The sequence below is a fragment of the Trachurus japonicus genome, chromosome 10, assembly GCF_045865225.1.
Source record: "Trachurus japonicus isolate A0001 chromosome 10, Traja_1.0".
Taxonomy (NCBI): domain Eukaryota; kingdom Metazoa; phylum Chordata; class Actinopteri; order Carangiformes; family Carangidae; genus Trachurus; species Trachurus japonicus.
Genome location: NC_140916.1, coordinates 23,645,219 through 23,667,944, shown reverse-complemented (window position 1 = coordinate 23,667,944; position 22,726 = coordinate 23,645,219). Strand labels below are relative to the sequence as shown.

The 22,726-nt window shown below is 41.1% G+C and overlaps 1 protein-coding gene across 1 annotated transcript; it reads right to left on the bottom strand.

Moving 5' to 3' along the window:
• Positions 1 to 343: 343 nt before the first annotated feature.
• On the bottom strand, positions 344 to 20,912 carry tspan17 (tetraspanin 17). The gene is made up of 8 exons (XM_085790204.1): positions 20,257 to 20,912; positions 8,031 to 8,081; positions 6,062 to 6,208; positions 5,068 to 5,238; positions 4,465 to 4,590; positions 4,149 to 4,196; positions 2,303 to 2,419; positions 344 to 2,013 (listed from the first exon to the last, which is right to left on the bottom strand). Exons 1-8 carry the CDS (start codon positions 20,341 to 20,343, stop codon positions 1,948 to 1,950), a joined length of 813 nt encoding a protein of 270 aa, XP_085646330.1. The 5' UTR covers positions 20,344 to 20,912; the 3' UTR covers positions 344 to 1,947.
• Between the last annotated feature and the right edge of the window lie 1,814 nt (positions 20,913 to 22,726).

Below are 22,726 nucleotides of genomic sequence, written 5' to 3'. Positions count from 1 at the left end.
GACAACTTGAAGAGTTCTGATTTAGTTTTTTTTCTTATAATGAACAACAAAGGGCAACACAGGCCGAGTGGAGAGTGTAAACTTGAGACATAAGAAATAATCAGAATATCTCCTCAGCCTGGAAACAATAACAACATGGCAGATTGTTCGAATGCCATGATGTGAGACTTGGTTACTGCACTACATATCAATTAATCTAGTCAAAGTTAAAGCAGCATTCATGTTATATTGAGACCGTAGCTATCAAAATGGCATGTATTAACTATTAACTACGAAAAAACAGTCACCAAAGAAAGAAAAAAAACAAAAAACAAAACAACAACATTGAATTATAGATAAAAGCGATGCTATAACATTTGTAGTTTTTGTTTGATTTCTCCGTTCAACTGGCACTTCCCAGATAATGGGACATAAATTCACATTTTGGCCATCTAGAAACACTTTTTGTTATTGTTGACATTCCTAATAAAATCTGAATTGTAGCCAGATAAAACGTTGGCAGTCAGTTTGTGGCTGGCTTATTTGGTTTCCATTAGGACTGCTAACAATATCAACAAGGAGGACATATTTCGTTGTTGAATGATGGGTCAGAGGTAAAACAGGTGCCTGTTGAAGTCGAAAAAAATGAAGCAAGGAGATAAATTTGTGTCTATGAAAGGACAGGAGGAAATAAAAGGAGAAGTAAAGGACATCTTTAAGAAAACACAAAGAATTTTCATAATGCAGAGAACAAAATATAAGTGTAAGACAAATATGGTAACATAGGTCAAGTAAAAAGGCCCCAAACCAGCAATCCCATGTGCTTGAGGGATGCTCAGAGATAAAAGACAAACTATCATTAAACCCTTTTCCCGCTTTAGCATAGACCTACAATCCTACCCACGCCAGGCCATTCTATATATAATACAATCCAATATTCTTCAGTAAATCAACAGATAATACAATTACTGCAGGGCAAACAGGGCGACTTTCAAGGAAATGTCAGTGTTTTTCTGGATTAGTTAAACAGGCATGGATATTTATCCAAGTTCAACAGACATGGAGAAAAAATAGATATGCTTTTAACCAGTGACAGAAAACATATATTTTCAGCCAGGCCCTGAGGTTCTGTGGGGCAGGGTGCAGAGAACGCCATGTAAAGAACAGGAAGGAGACAAAAATATCGCTGGAAATTAATGGCACTTTCTTTACATTTTGAGTTATATTTCAAATCTCCTGAAATGGTTTGAAGTTGCAGACACGACCGGCCAGTGTTCAAAGTCTTTTCAGTGGTCATAAAAGGACACAATGGAGGAAAAAGACACGCAGAGGAATCCATGTGTTTGTTGGCCGGCCGGCCAGCCACCACCCACCCCCAGCAGGAAGTGGGGACGAGCATGTTAAAAACAGGCAGTTTTTTTTTAGAGATCGTCAACCCCTCACTGAGTGGGACAGAGGCTCTGTGACAAAGTATCGCTTGACCTAAAATATGTCTCATCGTAGTCCCTTGTCCTTTGTGTGTGTTTTGCTGTCTCTTACTTTCATCCATGACCCCCATTCTCCCAGCTGACAGGTGTCCTTGTGCAACTCTGCCCTATAAATACACTTCTCTAAAGAACAAAATCAGAGGAAACAGAAAAAGAGAACCTAACTCGGAAGTAGGCTGGGCAATCCTCTGTATATTTGGGTTAAAATCTCAGCTGAGTGGTAAACAAAATGTTGACTGTTTGGTTTGCGTGGGATATTTTCTCCTCCCACTTGGATGTCACTGAAAAACAGGGAAGTAAACTCTTCGTGTCTGCAAGTGTGAGAGAGTGTGTGCTGCTTAGTTCAGTGGTAAAGTGTATTGTGTTGAATGTTCATGGCTCTCCGTCCTCAGCCGGATGGGACCGTTTGTGTGCTGTGTTGACCTGGTGTGGCTGGGAGGGGCAGGGCCCCCCCGCCCCCCTCCACACTTCACCTCTCATGTCACCAGTTGGCTTTGACAGCTTTGACATCACTGACCAGGTTTTGGGCGAGGCAGATACCGAAAATCTGAAGAGAAAGCCAAGCAGGACATTAGACCAGCTGATGATTACATAAAGTGAGGTCAGAATACGACATATTATGGGAAGGGGGGAAAAAAAGAAAAAAGGCAGACTGCTGTATTGCAGGGGTTTGACTGATGTTGCATGTTCTCACAACTAGATGGCAGTGATGACACAAAATCACAAACCATCCACCTCATTTGTGTAAATTTAAGTAAACATCTACTTTCAAATGCACTACATTTCCTCATGTAAATGTTTTCAAGTAAAATAACATTCAAACGAGGTCTTCTTACCTGTAAAAGTGCAATACCAACAAAGATTCCAGCTACAATGATCAGGTTATCCTGAAGCCACCTCTCAAACTGTCCGACACAGCCCTTGGTATGGATATATTTCTGACGATCCAATTCCTTGCAGAAATAAAAAACACAGAATAGGTTAGAGGTAGTATGAGTTTAGTAACAGTTTAAATGTAGGTGAATATATGCCTTTTTTTTAAAAAAATGGGCAGCTCACAGAAAGGACACTGTCCTTTCCTTTTTGCCTAATCTAAACAAACATCTGAACTATGACGTGTGACTAATGCCTGACAAAACAACACATAACATTTTGCCCGCTAACTCGTTCACTGCTGAGGAGGGCATGAGTAGTGAGTGATAGTCGAGTCACTCTTGGCTCACAACATGTCAGTGTCTGGAAATAATGGGGGACATCAAGGCAGTGTTTTCAGTTTCTCTGTGGACCCTGTCTGGCCTGAACAAACAGACAGAAGCTGTTTCCTGTTACCGGACAGATGGTTGTTTGCGTTGTCAGATTTAGTCGATGATGTATTTCGTCCATTCAGAGATGGAAATAAAAAGGTGTAATTTAGAGCCGCAAAGACACTGAAAAGAGGGGGATAAGAGCGGGTGTGAACAAGGCTGTATACAATGCTCTCTTTGTTACTCTTCAAGACAAGTCAACCAGGCAAACCCTTTGTTCTCTTGCAAAACCTGAAAGCTATCTTTTAACCAATGGGAAGTGAAGGAAGCCCCTTGGCAGCCAATAAAAAAGCAGGACACACAATGTTGTTCTGGCTGTGAACTTCCTCAGAAGCTATTTCAGCCCGGTGCCTTTGTTGTACTGCTGTCTTCCTCATATCTCCTGCTCGTCTTCTTTCTCTGCCTGCACTCCATAAAAGAGCTGCACAGGAACTTAGTGCACATCACGTTTCAACAAAATGTCAACGACCGGGATGTTAACACGAGAGCACAAAGAAGGAGAAAATTCATACCAATGCAGTGGCAGGTGGCTCACTGTATTGCAGTGTGCCTAGCAACAGAAATCTTTCTGACTGCAGTGCAGCGAGTTGTAACCACCACACCCACACACACAGGAAAAGGGAACGAACTGGCATAACCCACTGAGTTGCCAATTACAGAGTGTAGTAAGGCTGCTCTCTAGGCTATAACTGGAGCATAATTATCCCCGTTAGAAGAACAATCTGTTATTAAGGCAAGAAGCATGCAGAGGGGCCTGTGTGCTATTTAACCCCTAACATTCTCCGTGTCTGCTGTCATACTTTCTATGTTCGAAAAACAATTTCCACATGGAGAACGTAAAGTCAAGATGCTGTAAAATCTAAATTTGATTGGTTCCATTCAAAAGATGTTTATTTCAAATATTAATCCATTGGATATGGAACTGGGTTATGATAGATTTGGTGACTGAGGCAAAGAATCAAGCTCAATACAAATGCATCCGACTGCCACTGCGTCCTCCTGCGCAACTGCTTAGATCGTTTCAGTCAAACAAGCTCACAGCTTGTCAATCAACTCGCCCTCAGGAGTAATTCCACTCCAAGGCCTTGCATCAATTTAACCAGAAAGGCTGGCGCTGGCTGCCAATCATGCTTCCTGATGCGACTGACTGTCACTGATTGTCACGGACTGTAGCGAGAAGGAGAAGGTCCTGTTTAACTGCTATAACCGCTATAATTTTATTAGACTTTTAGATCTAGATTTATTTGTGGCACAACATACATTTTCAGAGACCTACACCCTGAAAGTAGAAGTTTGAGTAAAGCAAAATAAATAGAGGATTAAGTGCACAGAGATTTGAAGGATCAGAATTATTAAAATTAGGATTATTGATACTAACCACTTTTGACCGAACATCATACCCACATTGTGTGTTGATGACATCCTCCTGTAAAAACATAATATGGAGAAATGTGAGGTCCCAGGTGAGATTTTAGAAGAGTTAATAAAAAGATTAAAATACTGTGTCAAGAGATGGATTATTTTTTATCAACATCTTTACTAATTTCAACCACAATCAAAGTACAATCTACGACAAAAAACTCAAATACTAATAAATGTTCAAATTGCATTACTCTGAGGAAATTAATTAAAATCTTGATAACTAATTATGCACAATTCATCAAAGTGTTAATAATCATTGTTGAGTGACTCACTGCAGGGTCTTTGATACAACAGGAGAAGGGCACTCCGCAGCGCTCCCTGCTGGGGTTCATGTCAGTGCAGTTGAAGTAGATGTTAAGGTTCCAGTCGTCGGGCCCGTGAGCTCCACAGCATGACCACTGGGACGGCGGCAACGACAGGAGATTAAACAGCCACCAACTGGCTAACGGACAAAATTATTTTCTCTGATCTGATCTTGAAAAAGTCAGCTTGGGCGGGTAGTGACTACAGAGAGTGAGGCTCAAATGGCGAGACAACAGCGGATCTAATCGCCTTTACATTACAACACGACAGAGCCCAGTATTTGCACATGGGATCCAATTACCTAAACCGTTATAATCATGTAATTGGATAATGATTTGAAGGAAATACAATCACATTAATCATGAGAATCACTGCATGGCTGCAGCAGCTGACTCCCGCTCCCCTCTGCCCCAAGACTAAGCAGATTCAACATCAGTTTATAAACACATATAAACAACATTTCTGAAGAGGGCAGTGACCTCTAATCGCCAAAAAGATGAAATGATTAACCCTGTTAAACTAACTTTTTCACTCTCAGTGACTCAGAAGTCAGTCAGTAGTTGTGGACTCACATATTCCTGGGCGAAGTCGATGAGATTTTGTAAGTCGATGTCATCGCGGTAGGCCTTGACATTATTGTTGATGAAAAAGTTAAGTTGGTCTTTGATCCAGTCCTTAAAGACAAAGGCAAGGATCCCTGCAGTCAGCTCCAAGAAGAAGATCAAACCCAGGAACACAGAAAACTGGAAAGCACAGGACACACACACACACAGAGATGGAAAACAATAAATCTGTCACTTCAATCAGGGGAATCTGGGTGTGCTTAAGAAAAATCCTGCATTGTGAAAGATCAGAGCAACATTTTTTTTTCTCTGGCGTTTCTTGTAGAGGAATTAAAAGGACAATTGCTGTGACGTAATATCCCTGTTCAGGTCTGGCTGTAAGACATGCCCTGATTTGCTGAATGTGAGTGTGGCAACAAGCCCACAGAGCCAGAGGTACCATTATATCATCCCTTTACAGTAAATGTAGGAGGAGACAGGGCTAATGATAAATGCACAAAAGCCACATTAGCTGCTCACTCTGACGCCTGACTTACTGCTGCTAATGGACATCGGCTGGAGTTAATAGCGACTCGGAAATGCAGCCAGGAACAAGGCAAGTTTGTCTCCGTCAGTCACATGTTATTATCAATACAGCTGAACTGAAATAAGCCTCCCAAAGAGGTGGTGTCGCAGCTTTGGGCTCTGAGATAACTCTCTGTTGTTGTTGTTGTTTTTTTTTCAAATCAAAAGCAAATAGGTGCCAGGGACGAAAACATTGCTTTACAAAGAGGAAACATTTCATTGCCTATGAGGAATGTATCTGTGTTTCTGATCAGTACTCTGGGATGAAACAGGAGTTAGTTTAACTCATCTTTGTGCCACGCAAACCGCCCGTAGCATTTGGATCTGGTGAGTCAAGTGACACCTGCTACAGTGACGGCCTCTGGTGTGAACTGCAGATCTGAGGCGTGTGATGTGGTTAAAACGGTGTCTGTGCTCGGAAGATCGGCAGCAGGCTTACAAATTTAAGTAGGGAGGTGTTCTCTCTGAGCGCTCCAATACAGCCTGCAAAGCCCAGGATGAACATGACCCCTCCAACAACGATGAAGAGCCACACGGGGTCGAACCCTCCTAGATCTGTAATGGATGACAGATTGGACAGCACGCCCTGCGGGATAGGAAGAAGGACAAAAGAGAATAGTTAAAATTCTGACTTTAATACTTTCAAAATCAATCCTCAATGTCTCCTTTACAAGTCCTCATCAAAATCTCTCACTATACAAAAACACAGTTAACCTTGAAAAGAGTTATGTGTAGTCAAAGAGAAACAGTGAGAATTTCACTGATGACAGCTGAGAGGCCACTGGGGTTGCACTCTTCAGAGATGCAGCAGAAAACTCTATTAAAAGGCAATACTGTTATTTGATTAAAACGATATATATCAAATGTGCCTTCTAAATAAAATAACAACCCCCAGAGGATTTTTTCCCCCATCAATTCATCTACAACACAATTTCACTCTCTGGCAGATCTCTGCCCTGCCTACAAAGCAAGTAAGTTTTATCAGGAGACACAGAGTTCAGGGTCTCCTGAAAACGTTCACAAACAGACATCTGTCCTTCCTCTCTGCATATCCTGTCTCCACAGCCCTGCAGCCACAGTGTGTCCAACATGTTTTCCTGTCAGTCTCTGGTCAGCATCATTACACTGACAATTCTTTTTTTTCTTTTTTTTTAAATCTGAACAAACAGCCCATTTCTTAAGTAGGCTATGTGCAACACCTGAGTCAATAGTGGGTAGCATAATGCAAGTTGCAATGTCTGTGGCAGCATGTATATAATAAACGTCTCTCTTCATGCATTGCTTCCTCGCCATATTTCTCACCCAAAGGAAACCCACAAGGTCATAACATTTTCTGTTCTCACCTGCTCTCAGTTCTGACATCCTGTTTGCTTGTCACATATGTTTCTCATATCAAACACTGAAATCTCGTACTACTTTAGTTAAGCGCCCTCTGCATTCAGATAAGGGACAACTATAGGACAATACTACATTCTTGCATTTTTATGGCACTGGTGGTGCAGAATAAACTGCCTTCATTTGAATTTAAGCATGAGACCCTGAAACAATAATGTAGTCTGGCTGCACGCAGTGGTCTCGAAACTAATCAGCTTAGTCACTGAGACCCAAATTCACCATTATGCCTTTCCAGTACCAGCTATTCATCATTCGGCAAAACCCCTTTAAATTATTCACTCTGTTCCACAAAGGTACTCCAGTGCAAGGCCTATTTGCACAGAGTTCATGAGCAGACGTTACTAATCGGTACATGCTTCCAGACTGGTGCAGCATTTACTGAACCGACTGGTGCAATCTCTGGCTAATTAATGAGCAAATTAACTGTAAACTCATCGGAAGAAGTTTTGAATGTTGCTATGATACATTGCACATCAGAGGTTGATGGCAGCCACTGACACTTGTAGCCCATACACTGTGGAAAATAAGCACCAACCGGTTACCAAACAAATTTGGAAGCCCAGTTCATTTTGTGGCTATCATACAACACAAGACATTAAATCCCTAATGGCTGTGAGTCAAATGAGTTTGTAATTTTGGATGTACTCATTTCTAGCTCCTGTTCAACTATTGGAAAAACATTAGCTGCTCACAGGCTCAACAAATCTCGAGAATTTACACGTCACACTAGAGCTGCAGCAACATAGTTCATTTCCTAAGGTGGTTGAGAAGTTTTTTACCAGGACTATTATCAGGTAATAAGAATTTAAGTGCTATGAAGTGTTACAGGAATAGTGCTTTTATTTTTTCCACACCACTCCTCTCAAAGCTCTCGTTTCCACCCGAAATCTCTACTGTGAATTAGACTCACAGCTTATTCCAGCCAGAAAATGGGAAGAATTTGCGCTTTGCTGTTGAGACAGTCATGTCTCACCAGTGTGTATTTGAGTATGTGTGTGTGTGTTTATACGTACCTTCTCCGCCCATGCCCACAAGCCTATGCCCAGGAATGCAGCTCCTAGTAACTGTAAAACAAAGCACAGAGGAGGATTTGTTGTTAGATTAAAATCACTGGGACCCGTCAGTTATACTCACTCAAGAATCTAAAAATGTGAATTTAAATCTTGAATATTTCTCCATTGCATAAAATATCTGAAAGTGAACGAGCAACAACTAAAGCTGAAAAGTAGAAACATTCTCAGTAACAAATCACAAATCAGTTTGTTGCCTTTTGGCGTTTAAACACTCAAGTTTGCTGTTCTAAAAAACTCTCCTTGCAACACTGTATGGGTGTGGTTTGATCACCAGCAACTTAGAGGTGCCTCCATGGCAACACATGTAAACAACCTAACAACTGTCTTCAGGCTCTGATTTTTTTCTTCTTCTTTTTGTCAAATTCTGATCGATCACAGTAAACCATGATGTAAGTAACCCTTTTTTTCCCCGACCCAGCATTTCCCACACCATGCATGTGAAAGAAGCACAGTCTATGCTCTTCAACTCCTCTAAAACCGGCAGATAATAGTGTGTCCACGTAGAACACCCATCACTTGGAAAAATAATCTAACAGAGAAAATTGGCTTTTGGAGCCTTTAAACAAAAGTGAATTCTCAGAGGATGTCTTTTAACTTGCCACGGACAGAGTGAATCATTACACCTGCAGGTTATTGCAGGTTAGAGTCATTGCACTGGGCTGCTTAAGGCTGGAGGATGTGATATCCTGAGAGTTAGGAAAAATCCCTCTGGTATTAGCCTCCCGTCAAAGGGATGGATGAACCTAAGACTCACAGCTTACAACATGCCTAAAAAAAAAAAAAACTTCAGAAAGTACAGGGTAGCTGCCTGAGATGACCACAGTCCTGGGCCATCCTGTATAAATATCCAAAAATACACAAAAAGCAGTAATAAAGCTTCAAGATTTTACTAGGCAGCCTACATGTCAGTAAAAAACAGCCGTTTCTTTGCTGCCACAAAATGTCATTCCTAACACATTTATGATGGTAATGAACTTAACTCAGACACACTACAATGGCAGAGTCTGAAATATAATAGCTGAATTTAATTTGGGTAAAATCATGTTGTTGGGAAGCTGATTAAATCAAGAAAAGCAAGTAAAATGATGTAACCTATCAATGCACAACATAACCAACAGGACCACGACCAACAATGTGACGGTATGCCGAGAAACAACAACAGCAGTTACTGTGAGTTGGCCTGGTAGTTACGTAAGCGGCTGTAGTGAAGGGCGTGGTGGCTCCAGCTGTAAAGTGACACGCAGGAAGAGTCAAGGTAAGCGGGTGGAGAATAGATCAGTTAGAAGAGATTAGACTGACTAACCCTTAGTTAGTTAGACTAACCCTTTAATGCAACCATGTTGTATCAGACTATTAGCATATTCTAACAAACTGAAAACTAAGCATCTAAGTGATCACAGGATGGTTACATCAAAACCTAAATGAAAACCACAACATGCTGTATCCCTTTCCTAATGCCCATTTGGATGAGCTAACCTTGATAATAGCAAATATTTTCCCATATTTGGACTTTAAATAGGGGAAAAACAATTCTACAACCTTTATGGTGGTGTGTTGTTTTGTGTTTTGTTGCTCCACAATGACCACACTGCCACATCCTCCAAAACCTCAATTAAGTAATCTACTTACAGAGTTCCCTCTCCTATTCTCAAAACAATGAAAAATGCCCTGTGACTGCACCAGGACTTGGGCAGAAAAATGATATTTCCAGAAATTTCAGTATGGCAATATCCAAATCACAAGGAACTGCCATGGTGTCAGGCTACACAATTTAGAAATGATGCATTGTGGTCCTACACAGACACACAGACTCTCCAGATGCAGGAGAACAAGGTTGGTGGTTTGGTGCAGGCCTCAACAAAAGTCAAATCATCTTCATCTTTATCACAGATCATATTTATTCAGCGCAAACACTTCAATTCCTATTAAAAACATGACACATAACAATAGCAATTTGTTTTCATTTATTGCATTTTCCTCAAACGTTATTCAGTCCTTACCAGAGCTTTGGCAATGTAGAACTGTACTGTATCCGGCTTTATTAAGCACCAAGCATGAGTCCAACTTTAAGATGAGAAATACACTTTTTCTACATGGAACTGAAAGAAGCTTTCCTAATCCCCGTGGGCCGACGAAGCACCTATGTGTTATAAAACAGGTTGTGACATTTTGCCTGGAACTTTCATCGGACACAGCTCACAAAGAAGTGTGTGCCCTTGAAGTAACCTAAAGGCAAAACTGAAACTGTACCTTATTTCCAAATCAGACAACCCAGCATCAATGTGGGATTAACTTCAAATGGCACTAGGAAGATGCCCTCAATCTGTTTGAGTTATGAGCACTCGAGTCAGGGAATCACTCAATGTAACAATATGTGCTAACTGCATTATTATGACCAATCCAAAAATCTGAAATGACATGCTAAAACAAAAACAATGTGCTGCCTGGGTCAAAGGGGATTTGATGATTCATCTGTAGCTTTGGCTATATGCCACAATGATCGCTCTTCTTTTTCTGTTACATTTCTTAGTATTTTCTGAGGGTAAGTCGATGTTGAAATTCTGAAGGCACTTGTTTTTCTACAGCTGTGGGTATCAAAGAAACTGTAGATGTCTGGAGACATGCTTCTTTCAGGGTTGACAAGTGCAGTATAATACAACTAAGCTCTGGTCTGACATTGAGATAGAGGTGGAACAAGGTAGACACAGTAAACAACAACACATGGAATGGCAGCATCAAATATAGGTCCATTAATTTTGCATTTGAGACGGCCACTCAACTGGGTCATAGCCAATCAAAAGCCCAGTACACAAATTGAGCCACAGAGCATGGACGAAACACATCAAATTTGTCTCAAAGACATTTCTGATGACATCAGCAGAAAAAAACATTTTTGGGATTAAGGATCGTACAGTCCATAATGGTCAATGTCACGTATCCTCCTTTTTATCATGCAGGATTGCATGAAAATTAAAAGGCACGTGAACCAATTACAGCATGCCCTGAAGATGGTTAAGTGTAATTTGCTATAAACTATCCAATCCAAAAAGCTTCAATATAAGAAAATGTTGTTGTCATCTTGGTACTCCTAGAATAAAACACTGCCAGAAAAGTGCTTTTGTAGGATGGCCAGTTCTGTTATTACTCTGTACATGTGCATGTCAAGTTGCATTTCGCCCCCTGCCACAGCTGAGGGTGACCTTGGAGGCAGCTTTCACAGCCTGCCATTTTGGCTTACTATCTCTTTTTCAGTGTGTGAATATTTCTCATTAATTTTATTTAGAAAACACACAATAGCTGAGAATTTTCAATGAGGCCATAACACATAGCAGAACTAAAATAGGAATCACACCTTAAAACTACATATTTACTCGTATCTATACTGATACTAGTATGAGAAATGCATCTGATACTATTATATGAGGTACCCTGTGAGTATGCAAGCCAATGCATCAAATGCTACATTTCTTGCAAATAAACTTTAGTTTCACACCCAGATACAGCAGTTTTACTGAAAACCAATTCTTCGTCCAGTAAATAGGGTTTAATAGCACAATGTTAAGAATTTCACAAATATAAAAAATACACGTTTCACTGTAAATTTGTTACAGCAAAAAGGCAAACAATATTGGATCTCTATTCTGTTCGGGCCAATATACAAGTTTTTAAAAAGGTTAAGCAAATTCAACATAAACTACCTGTTTGATCTCCCCGTGAAGAGACTTGCATTACCATGCATATGTGTGTTAGTTTTTAGGTTTAACATGCAGGCCTATTCTCATAAACTGTACAACAAGTGTCGCCTATCTGCACACACAGCTTCCTTGATGGGACAATAAGGTCTGGATTCGTATGAATTAGACTGAATGAGTACACTGAAACTGAACTGAGCATGCCTTTGTGTGTAGTGCTTGCGTGACTTTTAACTCACTTTTCCTACAGTGTAATGTGGGCAGCCAGAGCCAAATTCAGGTCAGTTGGTGACAATGAAACACACTACCCATGTACTGAACTTTATCACTGCCACCTTGAGATAAAAAGAGTTCCTCAGACAATCAGTGCTTTTTAACAAATAGTTGATGAGAGTGAAATTTTTTTTACTCGCAGTAATGATAAGCTTCAAGATTAAAGGAGACATATTATGCCCCCTTTCCACAAATTAAAATAGTTCCCAGTCGTCTTAAGACAGGAACACACCGGCCCGACCATCGGACGCTGGAGACAGTCGGGGAGAGTTGGACGACGTCGGGTACGCGTCTGTTTGGTGTGTTCAGCTCCGTCGGGAACGCGCGGAAGCTGTCGGGTCTCGTCGGGCCTCGTCGGGCCAGATTAGACATGCACAGCCGGTGAGCGTCGGACATCGGGAGAGTAGACTCGTCAGGTACTCTGATTGGCTGTGTACTAGCTATTAGGGGTGTAACGGTACACAAAAGTCACGGTTCGGTACGTACCTCGGTTCAGGGGTCACGGTTCGGTACGGTTTCGGTACAACAGACACTAATTGAATGTAAAACTAAAATCTGTCTTATGTTATAGAAGTAAAAAGAAAAAAGAATACAAAATAAAACAAGTGCATTAGGAGTGGTATAATGCCATTCATTAATTCTAGAGGGAAAAAAACGTGCACTTGACAACTGGCAACTATTATTCGAATTATTAAATTATTATTATTATTAAAAAAATATTATTAAAAAAACAAAACAATAAACTGACATCAATGTTGGTTTACATCCTGTCTGTGTTCATGTGACCCCCGTACCGTGACGGCACGGGACGAATACATATACCGTTACACCCCTACTAGCTATGGCTATCCTGATTGGCGGTGCCCTAGCGAATCTGCGCGGCGTGCGGGAGGGACGGAAGTAAGTAAAGTAAAGAAACGGTGCGGTCTCTCCTTACTTTTTCCCTCCTGCGTTGTCTTTGGACAATAACGAGCCCGAGAACAGACAACGCAACCATCAGCTCAGCCAGAGCGATAATTTTGTTTTACAAAACGTCTTCTCAAAACTAATAACAAGCTAACGCTGTGTGCACTTTGTTTTTAACCTCCATGGTTTCTTCTATGGTGTCTCCTCTATGGCATTTCCTGTTTTCATGTTTCAGATTACTGGCATGAGACTAGCGCTGCCCGCTGTTCGGGAGACTTATTGCATCTCGTGCAAGTGCAGAACGTACAGGCTGCTGTGTAGTCGACAGTAGTCGAGGCAGTGTGTTTCACTGCTTCCTTTCTCCCGACTGTGTCCGACGAGAGGCGACGCATTCATCGGATAAAAGCCGTGTGGGGGCCTTTAAAGACATGTCTGTGACATGCTTTGGTCAAAATACACTAGGCACCGAACCTTGGCTGCTATGTTGCATCGGCATTTTTTACGTTCAGTGGCAGCGTGACCGTAGGTCACCACAGAAACTCACCGGAGCTGTCGGCTCGGAGAGAAAGTTTTCGAGGTAGCGCTTGTTAAAACTGTCACCACTGTGTAGTGTGAGGAAGGACGGAGGCACTGATGTTGCATTCAGGCACCTGAATGACGCTGTCGGCAAACCAACCAAATGTCATTTTACTCGACAAGAGAAAGACGGTAAAACGTGGGTCAGGTAAACATACGACATCACCATGACAATCATACCTGTCATACCTGTATTGTTTTGCCTCGTGCTGGCGGATCACTTGTTTACATAGACGCTTGTAATCCTGTTACATGCAGCGTCTCTCGTCTGTCTGACGTCTGTCCGATTTCACATGAATGCAACATCAAGAATACGTTCCAATATGCAATCGCACTGCTAGATGGGGGTAATTCCTACAAACATATTATACCTTTAAAGAGCCTTCAAAAAGTGATATTTCCAAAATATGTCCCCTTTAACACTGCTGTTATCAGAAGTGGAGTAGTCGCGTTAAAATTTTATGTTGCACGTTAAATATAATTTCACTACTCTCACAGAAAACGAGACCCCTCTCTCAATGGCCAACTCTGGCTGCCTATTGTGTCAGTGACGGGCAGAGAAGCAGGCCTGTTTTTACAAACACACAAACACACCAATTAAAGCTCATAAAGAAGCTGGAGAGAGCTAAACAATCCAAAGTGTGGCTCTACTTCACAAAAGTGAATGCAGACGCGGCACCGCAAAAGTATAAAAATCTTCCAAAATAAAGCCATACATGTTCTTAATTTATCCGTTCTTTTCATCCTCAAAAGTATCGATAATAGCACTGTTTAGATATCGGACTGATAAGCAGTATCGATAAAAGTAGTAGTACAGTTAAAATCTTAATGATACCATCCCTAAATTTTACACACGTTCTCCATGCACGTCTATGTGTACACAAAGAACTTAAATCTTCTAAGCAACTTACCAATAAAGCCAAGAACAGTGCAGCACTGTGTTCTTGTTTGTTTTTGCTTCTTCTGTTTGGGACAAGGCTTTTTAAAAGCCTCTCTTGTTTCTTTAAATCTCACCTGCTCTGGTAAGTTATTTATTTCCCGTTTTACTAAGCATTTTTTATCCCTCTATCTGATCCTTGCGCCTATATCACTGTACTTTCATGTTTAATCACAAAGCAAATAAACAAAGCGTGAACAAGATGTTCTTACATCTGCCTCGTTATTCAAATCAGGCTGTTATTTTTCTGTCAAGTGCTGCTCTAGGATGTGTCCCAGAGCAAGGGGTTCCTCACCACATGGACAGAGAGATTACCGCATCAACACTTAGGCCAGTTGATCCCAAAACCTCAACTAACTAGCAGACAACCCAAGCTTCATGCTCAGACATACTAGGTCCATACCGTGTGCAAGTGTGTCATGCACACGGTATGGATTTAGTCAAGTGTGACTGCTGTTTCAGTGACTCCCCACAATGCTGAATATTTAATGTGCCCAACTGTGTGAACACAACAATACTTGATGATGCAATAACAGTGGCACTGCCAGCCTGACAAACAAATGTGAAGCTAGTGTGACTCCAAAACAAGACAACACTTCCATGTATTTTGCCTTCACACTTCATCACACTCAATACTGCAAAAATCAATATATCTATTGAGGTGATTAATTACAGCAGCAACACAAGGGTTTCAAGTCAGATTCAGTCCCAAAATGTATCTGACAGGAATGGACTATACTTGAGTCTAAGGCTGTAACAAAGTGAGTAGACCCAACTGAGTCAGACTGAAGTTGACACAGAGTATCAGAACAGAAATCAGAACAAATAAGAAAAGAAAAATCCCTTTGTGAATGGACTTCATGTTCACATTTGATTTTATCTGTGTGAGGCGGTAAATACTACTACTGAAAATAAACACATACACTTTTATCTTATCCCTTAGACATGAAAATAGAAAATAGCTGTTATTTAAGTGTCAAGCCATAGATACATACACTCACTGAGCGCTAAGAACACCTGTGGACCTGCTGATTCATGTAATTATCCAATCAGCTATGATGCGGTAGGAGTGCACTGTATATATTCCATGCAGAAACCATGCAGGTCTGGAGCTTCAGTTAATTGTCACATCAAACATCAGAATGGCGAAAGAAAATATGATCTATGACGTGTCATAATTGTCGGTGCCAGACAGGCTGGTGTGAGTATTTCTGGAACTACTGATTTCCCGGAATTTACACACAAAATGGTCTCTAGTTTTCTCTGAATGGTGTGAAAACAAAAAAACATGCAATGAGTGGCAGTTCTGTGGATGGAAAGGCTTTGTTGAGGAAAATGGTTGACAGGAAAGCTTTGGTAACTCACATAACCTCTCTTTACAACTGTGGTGCAGAAAAACATCTCAGAATGCACATTATGTCAAACTTTGCGGTGAATGGGCAACGACAGCAAAAGACCGCCTCGGCGTGTCAGCCAGGAACAGAAGTCTGAGGCCGCAGGGGGCACAGGTTTTTCTAAATGGGACTAGGGGTGTAACGGTATATGTATTCGTCCCGTGCCGTCACGGTACGGGGGTCACGGTTCGGTGCACACAGTCACACGACGAATACGTCTGAATGAATATAAAAAAAAAAATAAAAAAAAAAGTCGAGTCCTCATTTGAATCCAGGTGGCGGTAATGAGCCTCGAAGCTGCCTGCAGCCGTCATAGCAGACGAAGAAGAGAAGTGATGAGAGAGTGAAGTTAGAGGAGGAGAGCTGTCTGCTTCATTCATGTCACTGTGGCTTCTCAATGAAACAAACGGCGGCGGCGGCTCGCGACCATAATACATCCATGCTCGCGACTGGTTCACCGGACAAAGTCCGTCGGCGATGTTTCACGGATGCGCGGTGCGTCGCTAGAAACGCATCAAACACGTAGCGCATGTTCAACCCGATATGTCAATCACTGGTGCAAGTAAAAAGACAAGTTGTGTGCAACAACTTATCCCGCAGCTTTTAAGCCTCTTGACATGAACACAGACAGGTGAGGAGAAAAGGAGACCGCACACTATATATAATCAGACACATTTTGTCTGATGAAGGGCTGACGCCCGAAACGTGTGAGTGACATTAAACTGTCACGGGAGCTTTTAACTAGTGTGCGGTCTCCTGTTTCCTGTGTCTTTCTTGGTGGTCCAGCACCGAGTCTTCAGTTTTTTGGGGGATGTGCGTGTAGCTGCCTAATATGTTTTATGAACACAGGCAGGACCAGAAACATCACCAAAGTAACTGCTAGTCTAATTTAACTGGGTAAACCAACATTGATGTCAGTTTATTGTTTTGTTTTTTTAATAATATTTTTTTAATAATAATAATTTAATAATTCGAATAATAGTTGCCAGTTGTCAAGTGCACGTTTTTTTTCCTCTAGAATTAATGAATGGCATGATAACACTCCTAATGCACTTGTTTTATTTTGTATTCTTTTTTCTTTTAACTTTTATAACACAAGACAGATTTTAGTTTTACATTCAATTAGTGTCTGTTGTACCGAAACCGTACCGAACCGTGACCCCTGAACCGAGGTACGTACCGAACCGTGACTTTTGTGTACCGTTACACCCCTAAATGGGACAGTTGAAACTTGACTGATATGATGAATCTGGATTTTGGCTGAGGCACAACTGGACCCAGTCTGCCTTGTGTCAACAGTCCAGGCTACTGGTGGTGTAACGATGTGGGGAATGGTTTCTTGGCGCACTTCAGACCCCTTCCATCAATCATCGTTTGAATGTCACAGCCTTTCTGAGTGTTGTTGCTGTCCATCCCTTTATGGCTGCTATTTACCTTCCTCTAATGGCTGCCTCCAGCATGATAACGCACCATGTCTCAAACCGGTTCCATGAACAGGACAATGAGTACAGTCAGTGTATTTCAATGGCTGCCCCCGTCACCATATCTGAACCAGTAGAACACCTTTGTGCTGTGGCAGAGCAAGACACTGGCAGCAAAAAAGTGCAGCTGATAAATCTGCTGAAATGATGTGATGTAATCAAGTCAACTAAGGCCACAATCTCAAAGGAATGTTTCCGACATCTTGTGGAATCCATGCCATGAAAAATGCAGGCTGCAGTGTGAGTGAAGCGATGCCACACCCTGTTCTCATACTGCATTCCCACCAAAGTCCTCAGTGAATGTACATGAGCTGTGTTCAGGAGGTTCATCAGGCTAAACACAATACAAATAACTTCTTTTTTTTTAATCCATCAACGTGCTGATTATTTTCCTGATTAGATCAATTCATAATTTTCATAAGACACTGCCCAAAGAAACTGTGAGAATGCCAATTATAAAGTGGTCCTTAAAGATCAATAGATTTTATCTGGTCCTCAATCAATCCAGAAACTGAAAATATTCTGATTACTTTAGCAATTGTACAAAAAAACAAACATCAAATGCTCACACTCATAAAGGGGGAACTAGTAAATGAATTTGCCTGCAAAAAATAATGAAAAAAGACTAATTGGTTGACTGGCTTATTAATTAATCAGCTTATTATTTCAGCTCTAGCTTACACACAAGCAAATGCATTTCATGCTTTTCTTCAGTACAATAAAATAGGCACATTGCACACTAACAGTGCAGAAAGACATGAATTAAAGAACAAAAAGTGGCTGCATTTACACTTGCTTCTCTACTGCTGTCCACCTGTGATGCGATTGCCCAACGCACGTTTCAGTGCCAAATGTGAAAAGACACTTAGAGCTGTAGCTGGCTAATAACACACAAGCTGCATCCAACCAACTCAGCAACATGGTTAAAGCTTAACAAGCTCTTAATTACAGCATGTAGAGCTTCCAAACATTTCAGCAGCTCAGGCAGAAAATGTGATTAATTAAGTGGATGTGAGGAATGTGTCTATTCTAAGGACAAGGGAAGGTGTGTTTTCTTGGGTGAGAATGTCTGGCTGTCAACAGCGAGCTGAAGTGGTGGAAGAATTCACACAGAAGAAATACACTGGGTTTTATTGCCCTATTTTTTCCACAATATTTAGGGTCGTACACACATTCTGTCTCAATTTAGGCAGCATTTTCAAGCCTGACAAGATCACTATGGGAAAGACAAATGGTTTGATTTGTAGAGAATAAACCTCATTCCTCTGTATTTCGGCAATGCTATAGCTTGTCTGTCAAATCCAGTTTCACAGAACACAGACAAGAGGCGAACATCTTCTTGTGATTATTAACGGAAACAGCCAGCGAGCTGGAACTTGTTCCACAGTTTCACCGAAAGCTTAGACACAAGGCTGTTAGCTTGGCCTGAGTGTCAAATAGTCCCGAAAACACAATATGAGTCAGACACAACACTACGGCCCTATGACTCAATGTTTCCTGGTTGATTGCTCAGTCAAATTGGATTGCAGAGAAGTTTTTATTGTGAGGAAGATTGTAAATCTGGGCATTTTTTTTTCTGTAAAAAGATAAAAAACAAAACAAGCAGAACAAAAAACTGGCTGTTGGCATATTTGGCAGTTCCTTTTACCTTATGGTATGGTGCTATGCTCCTACATTATGAAGAGGAGGAATGAGAAGGTGGTAATGAAAGGAGGGTGAAAGGGAAGAGTCACTCGCATGTGGATCCCATGTGCCTAATGAGTGCGGAGAACAAGCATACGAGGGGAGAAAACACAGAATCACACCCGGTTCTCCCCTCAAGTCTTTGTTCTCACCATCCCTCTTTGTACGTCTGTGGGTGTGTGAGTGCAGAGAAACAATGCTGTCCCACGGTGCCCAGGCACTATAGTTGTGGTGGGAGTGAAAAGGGTGCTTGAAAAGGAGGAGGGCTGGGTGGTATTCAGGTCCATGTGGCTTAAACAGTGTGTGAAAAGACCTTCTGGAGGCACAGACAGGCCATCGCTTCACCCACAGACAGTGAATGACCAGCCGCACAGAGGCAATGCAGACGGGTTAGGAGAGGAGGGAGAGATGGGTGGGGGAGACTGAACAGAGGAACTTTTCAGACACAGGGGGAAACAAGGATGGAAGGGGAGGGAGGGGGGGGCATTGTAAGGGAGACGTGGGCTCATTGCCACTGGCCTAACAATACAGATGTCTCATGTTATTTCTCAAAGTCAACTCTCAATGACATTACTGCTCACTACCAGGTCAAAGTAGAGAGGAAACAACATCTGCCATGGTTTTTCATTAACCACCCCGATAAATGATCAAACAATCGTTCTTCTGTAAACATTGGTCAGCCAGTAAAGTTTATAAAGAGGTTTTATTTATTTATTTACTTACTGTTCACTTCATTTTAATTTTAGTTTAGCAAGATAAGGGACAGTCTCTTGACACCAGCAGTGAATAATAAAAAAAAAACGTGATGCAAGTCGTGGTCTGCTTAAGGATATTAAATATCATATTTCAGGTTACGGTTAACAACTTTCAAGCTAATTTTAGAGACTTTATTTTAAATTTTAGAGAGCACATCTAACAACTGTCCAGCGACAAAATTCAATCAGTGACTCCTTTTACGTCAGTCAAGCTAATCTGATATCCCAGATACCACACATAAACAATTACCCAAACCAACAACAACAACACCTGTCAGGAAGAAAACTAGTTTAATACGCATTTAGTTAACTCAGCCAACACATATAATGACAATAAAAGTTAGACCTCAGGGATCATATAAGTTCAACTTGCCAACACCAACGGTGCTCAAGTTGTTTCAAAGTTAGCCACATTTCTACACAAAAGCCAGAGGCGAAGTGAAAAAACAAACAAACTGTGTTTACTTACCCAGAATATAATATTGAATCCAAATAAGAAGTATTTGACACAGCAGCTGACCTCGGCTCCTTTTACATGATGGTGTTTTCTACTCATTCTTCCACGGACGGTGGCGGCTAACGAGTGAGCTAACTGCTAACTACTACTACTACTACGGCTGCCACTTGGAAAGATTAGCCTTTAGCCGAAGCTGCTGCAGTCGTTGTTGAACTAGTGAAGCCGAGGTTGGCTGGCTCCATCAGCTAAACGACGCCGAGTTTGTTTCGCCGGACAGCACCGAGTAAAAAAAACAAAAACATATGCGGCTAATTATCTTTTCCCTGGCTTTAACCATCAGCTTGCTAGGCCAGCTAGCTCGCAACTTATCTGGTTAGCATTAGCTGCTAACAACAACAACAAATCCAGGGGTAGGACTTTAAGGCACAGGCATTCATCTGCAGTTCAGTCGATATTCAAGTTGCCTGGTGTTGATTTCCCTCGCCAAACCGAGAGATTAAGGGATAGAGCTGTAGGTAGGTGAGGGGGGGAAGCTTTCAGCTAAACGTATCCTCCATTATCTCAGTTGCTGCATCGTCGCTTGAAATCTTCATCCTTGTTGTTTTGTGCTGCTAGGCTATGTAAAACAAGCCCCTGCTGTCAAACGAGGAAACCACTGCGTTGCCTTTCGCCCTTTTCACCTCAAGAGCGGCATCTTGCGTTTCAGTGAGGGTCTTCATCACCTCACAACAGAGCGAGGACTCCACTATACTAATTTTACTCTCCTAAACTGGGCACAGGGAGGGTAAGTATATTTACGGTAGGTAAAAGATGCACAGTTGTACAGGAGCCCCAATGGTTCACAATTAAATTCAAACAGTACCTTAAGTTAATTAATCACATGTTAATCCCCCACCGCAAATATAATAGTTATAGCCTATTTAACAATACAGTAGCCTATTCTTTATCCTATTCTAATTTATATTCAACAACACAAAACGAGAAACCGCTCAGTTCGGTGCTTAGCCTATGTCTCTCCCAAGCCTGCTCACTGGATGACACCTTATTTGCAGTTTTCTTGCAAGTCTTTCACTTTTGGAGTTGAATGATATGTGTGATATCTAACACATATTTCCATTTTCCCAACACAGCAGATGTGTTATAATCTTGTAATTTGTAATCATAGGATGTGATAAGTGTGTATCCAGGTTTGGACTGATGCCACACCATATTGTGACTGAAAATAAAGGTCACCACAAGTATGATTAATACAGGCACTGGCACAGGGAGGGTTTAGTTTTCTTCTTCTTCTTCTATTTCTTATTTCTTTTTATTCCAACACACTGGCTTCTGCCAGTCAAAACTGGCAGTATCATTAATGACTCCTCTGTTAACTAAAAGTAATGCCACCATCATTCATTACTGTAATTACTGTAACTGCACCTGTGCTTTTCCTCCTACGACATGTTAAAATGTCTGCAGTGAACGTGGTCTTTTAGGAATGACATTTGTTCTTAATTTGATAGATTTCAACAATTTTCTTGCAATAAAGAGTGCTTCATTTTAATAATATGAGAAATAATTGGAAAGAAAATAGAGACCATGATGTAATACATAAAATGTTTATTTTGGGAAACTGTTGCATGCAGAGAAACAGTTTAAACCAGCGTTGCTTCATTTGAACTTCTATCCAGAGTCCTACAGATGGCAGTCTATGAACCCTTGATAAATGGGACTGGTCTCTTTTTTTTACCCTGAGGAGTTGCTGTTGGGGACATTTCAGACTAATAACTATCACCACAAATATGTGGTACATTTCAGTGACAGTTATGATCAGCACCAGGCAGTAAAAACAAAGAAACAAGTCTTCAAATGCTGTGCTAATATCTGTACCCAACGATGACATTACCCTGGGCAATAAACAACTTGTAAGCATTTCAGTCAGTCGGTCATTTGTTTGTGTTTTTATTTGATGGCTTAAAATTGGATTTTCGTAACATCGTCTTTCAACTATCAAACAGCACCAAAATCTGCAAACTATATAGGCTACGGTTTTACTGGAGGGGGTATCTAAGTGCCTTAAGGGGCTATGTAAAGATGAAACATGAATTAGTGTTAGGGTGGCACTGCACAGAAATATGGTCCAAAAATGTTCTAGCTCTATGTACACAATAAAGGGTAAATTACTACTAAATAATAAAAAGACTAATTTGGGGGTTCTTGGTGGTCGAGTGGTTAGAACATTCAACATCCTATACTGTATGGGCATTCTGCTCCAAAACAGATGATCCTTACTACATGCCGTTCCCCTAGTCTCTCTCCCTACTTTCCTGCCTATATCGCTATCCTATCAAAGAAAAGCAAATAATACCCCAACAAACCTAAAAAAACAAACAAACAAATATTTTTTACTTGAGTTCATGTAAATTTCAGTTTTATTGCTGCTTTCAGTTCAGGTGATTTATGAAGTAAAACAATGAGACGACAAACTACAGATTATTAT

Excerpts from the sequence above, each read along its gene's own strand:
- tspan17 (XM_085790204.1), bottom strand. The coding sequence starts at position 20,343 with ATGAGTAGAAAACACCATCATGTAAAAGGAGCCGAGGTCAGCTGCTGT. Across the intron at positions 6,209-8,030 it reads TGTGGGCATGGGCGGAGAAG|GGCGTGCTGTCCAATCTGTC; the intron begins GTACGTATAAAC and ends CCTATCCCGCAG. Across the intron at positions 4,197-4,464 it reads GTTGTATCAAAGACCCTGCA|GAGGATGTCATCAACACACA; the intron begins GTGAGTCACTCA and ends ATGTTTTTACAG.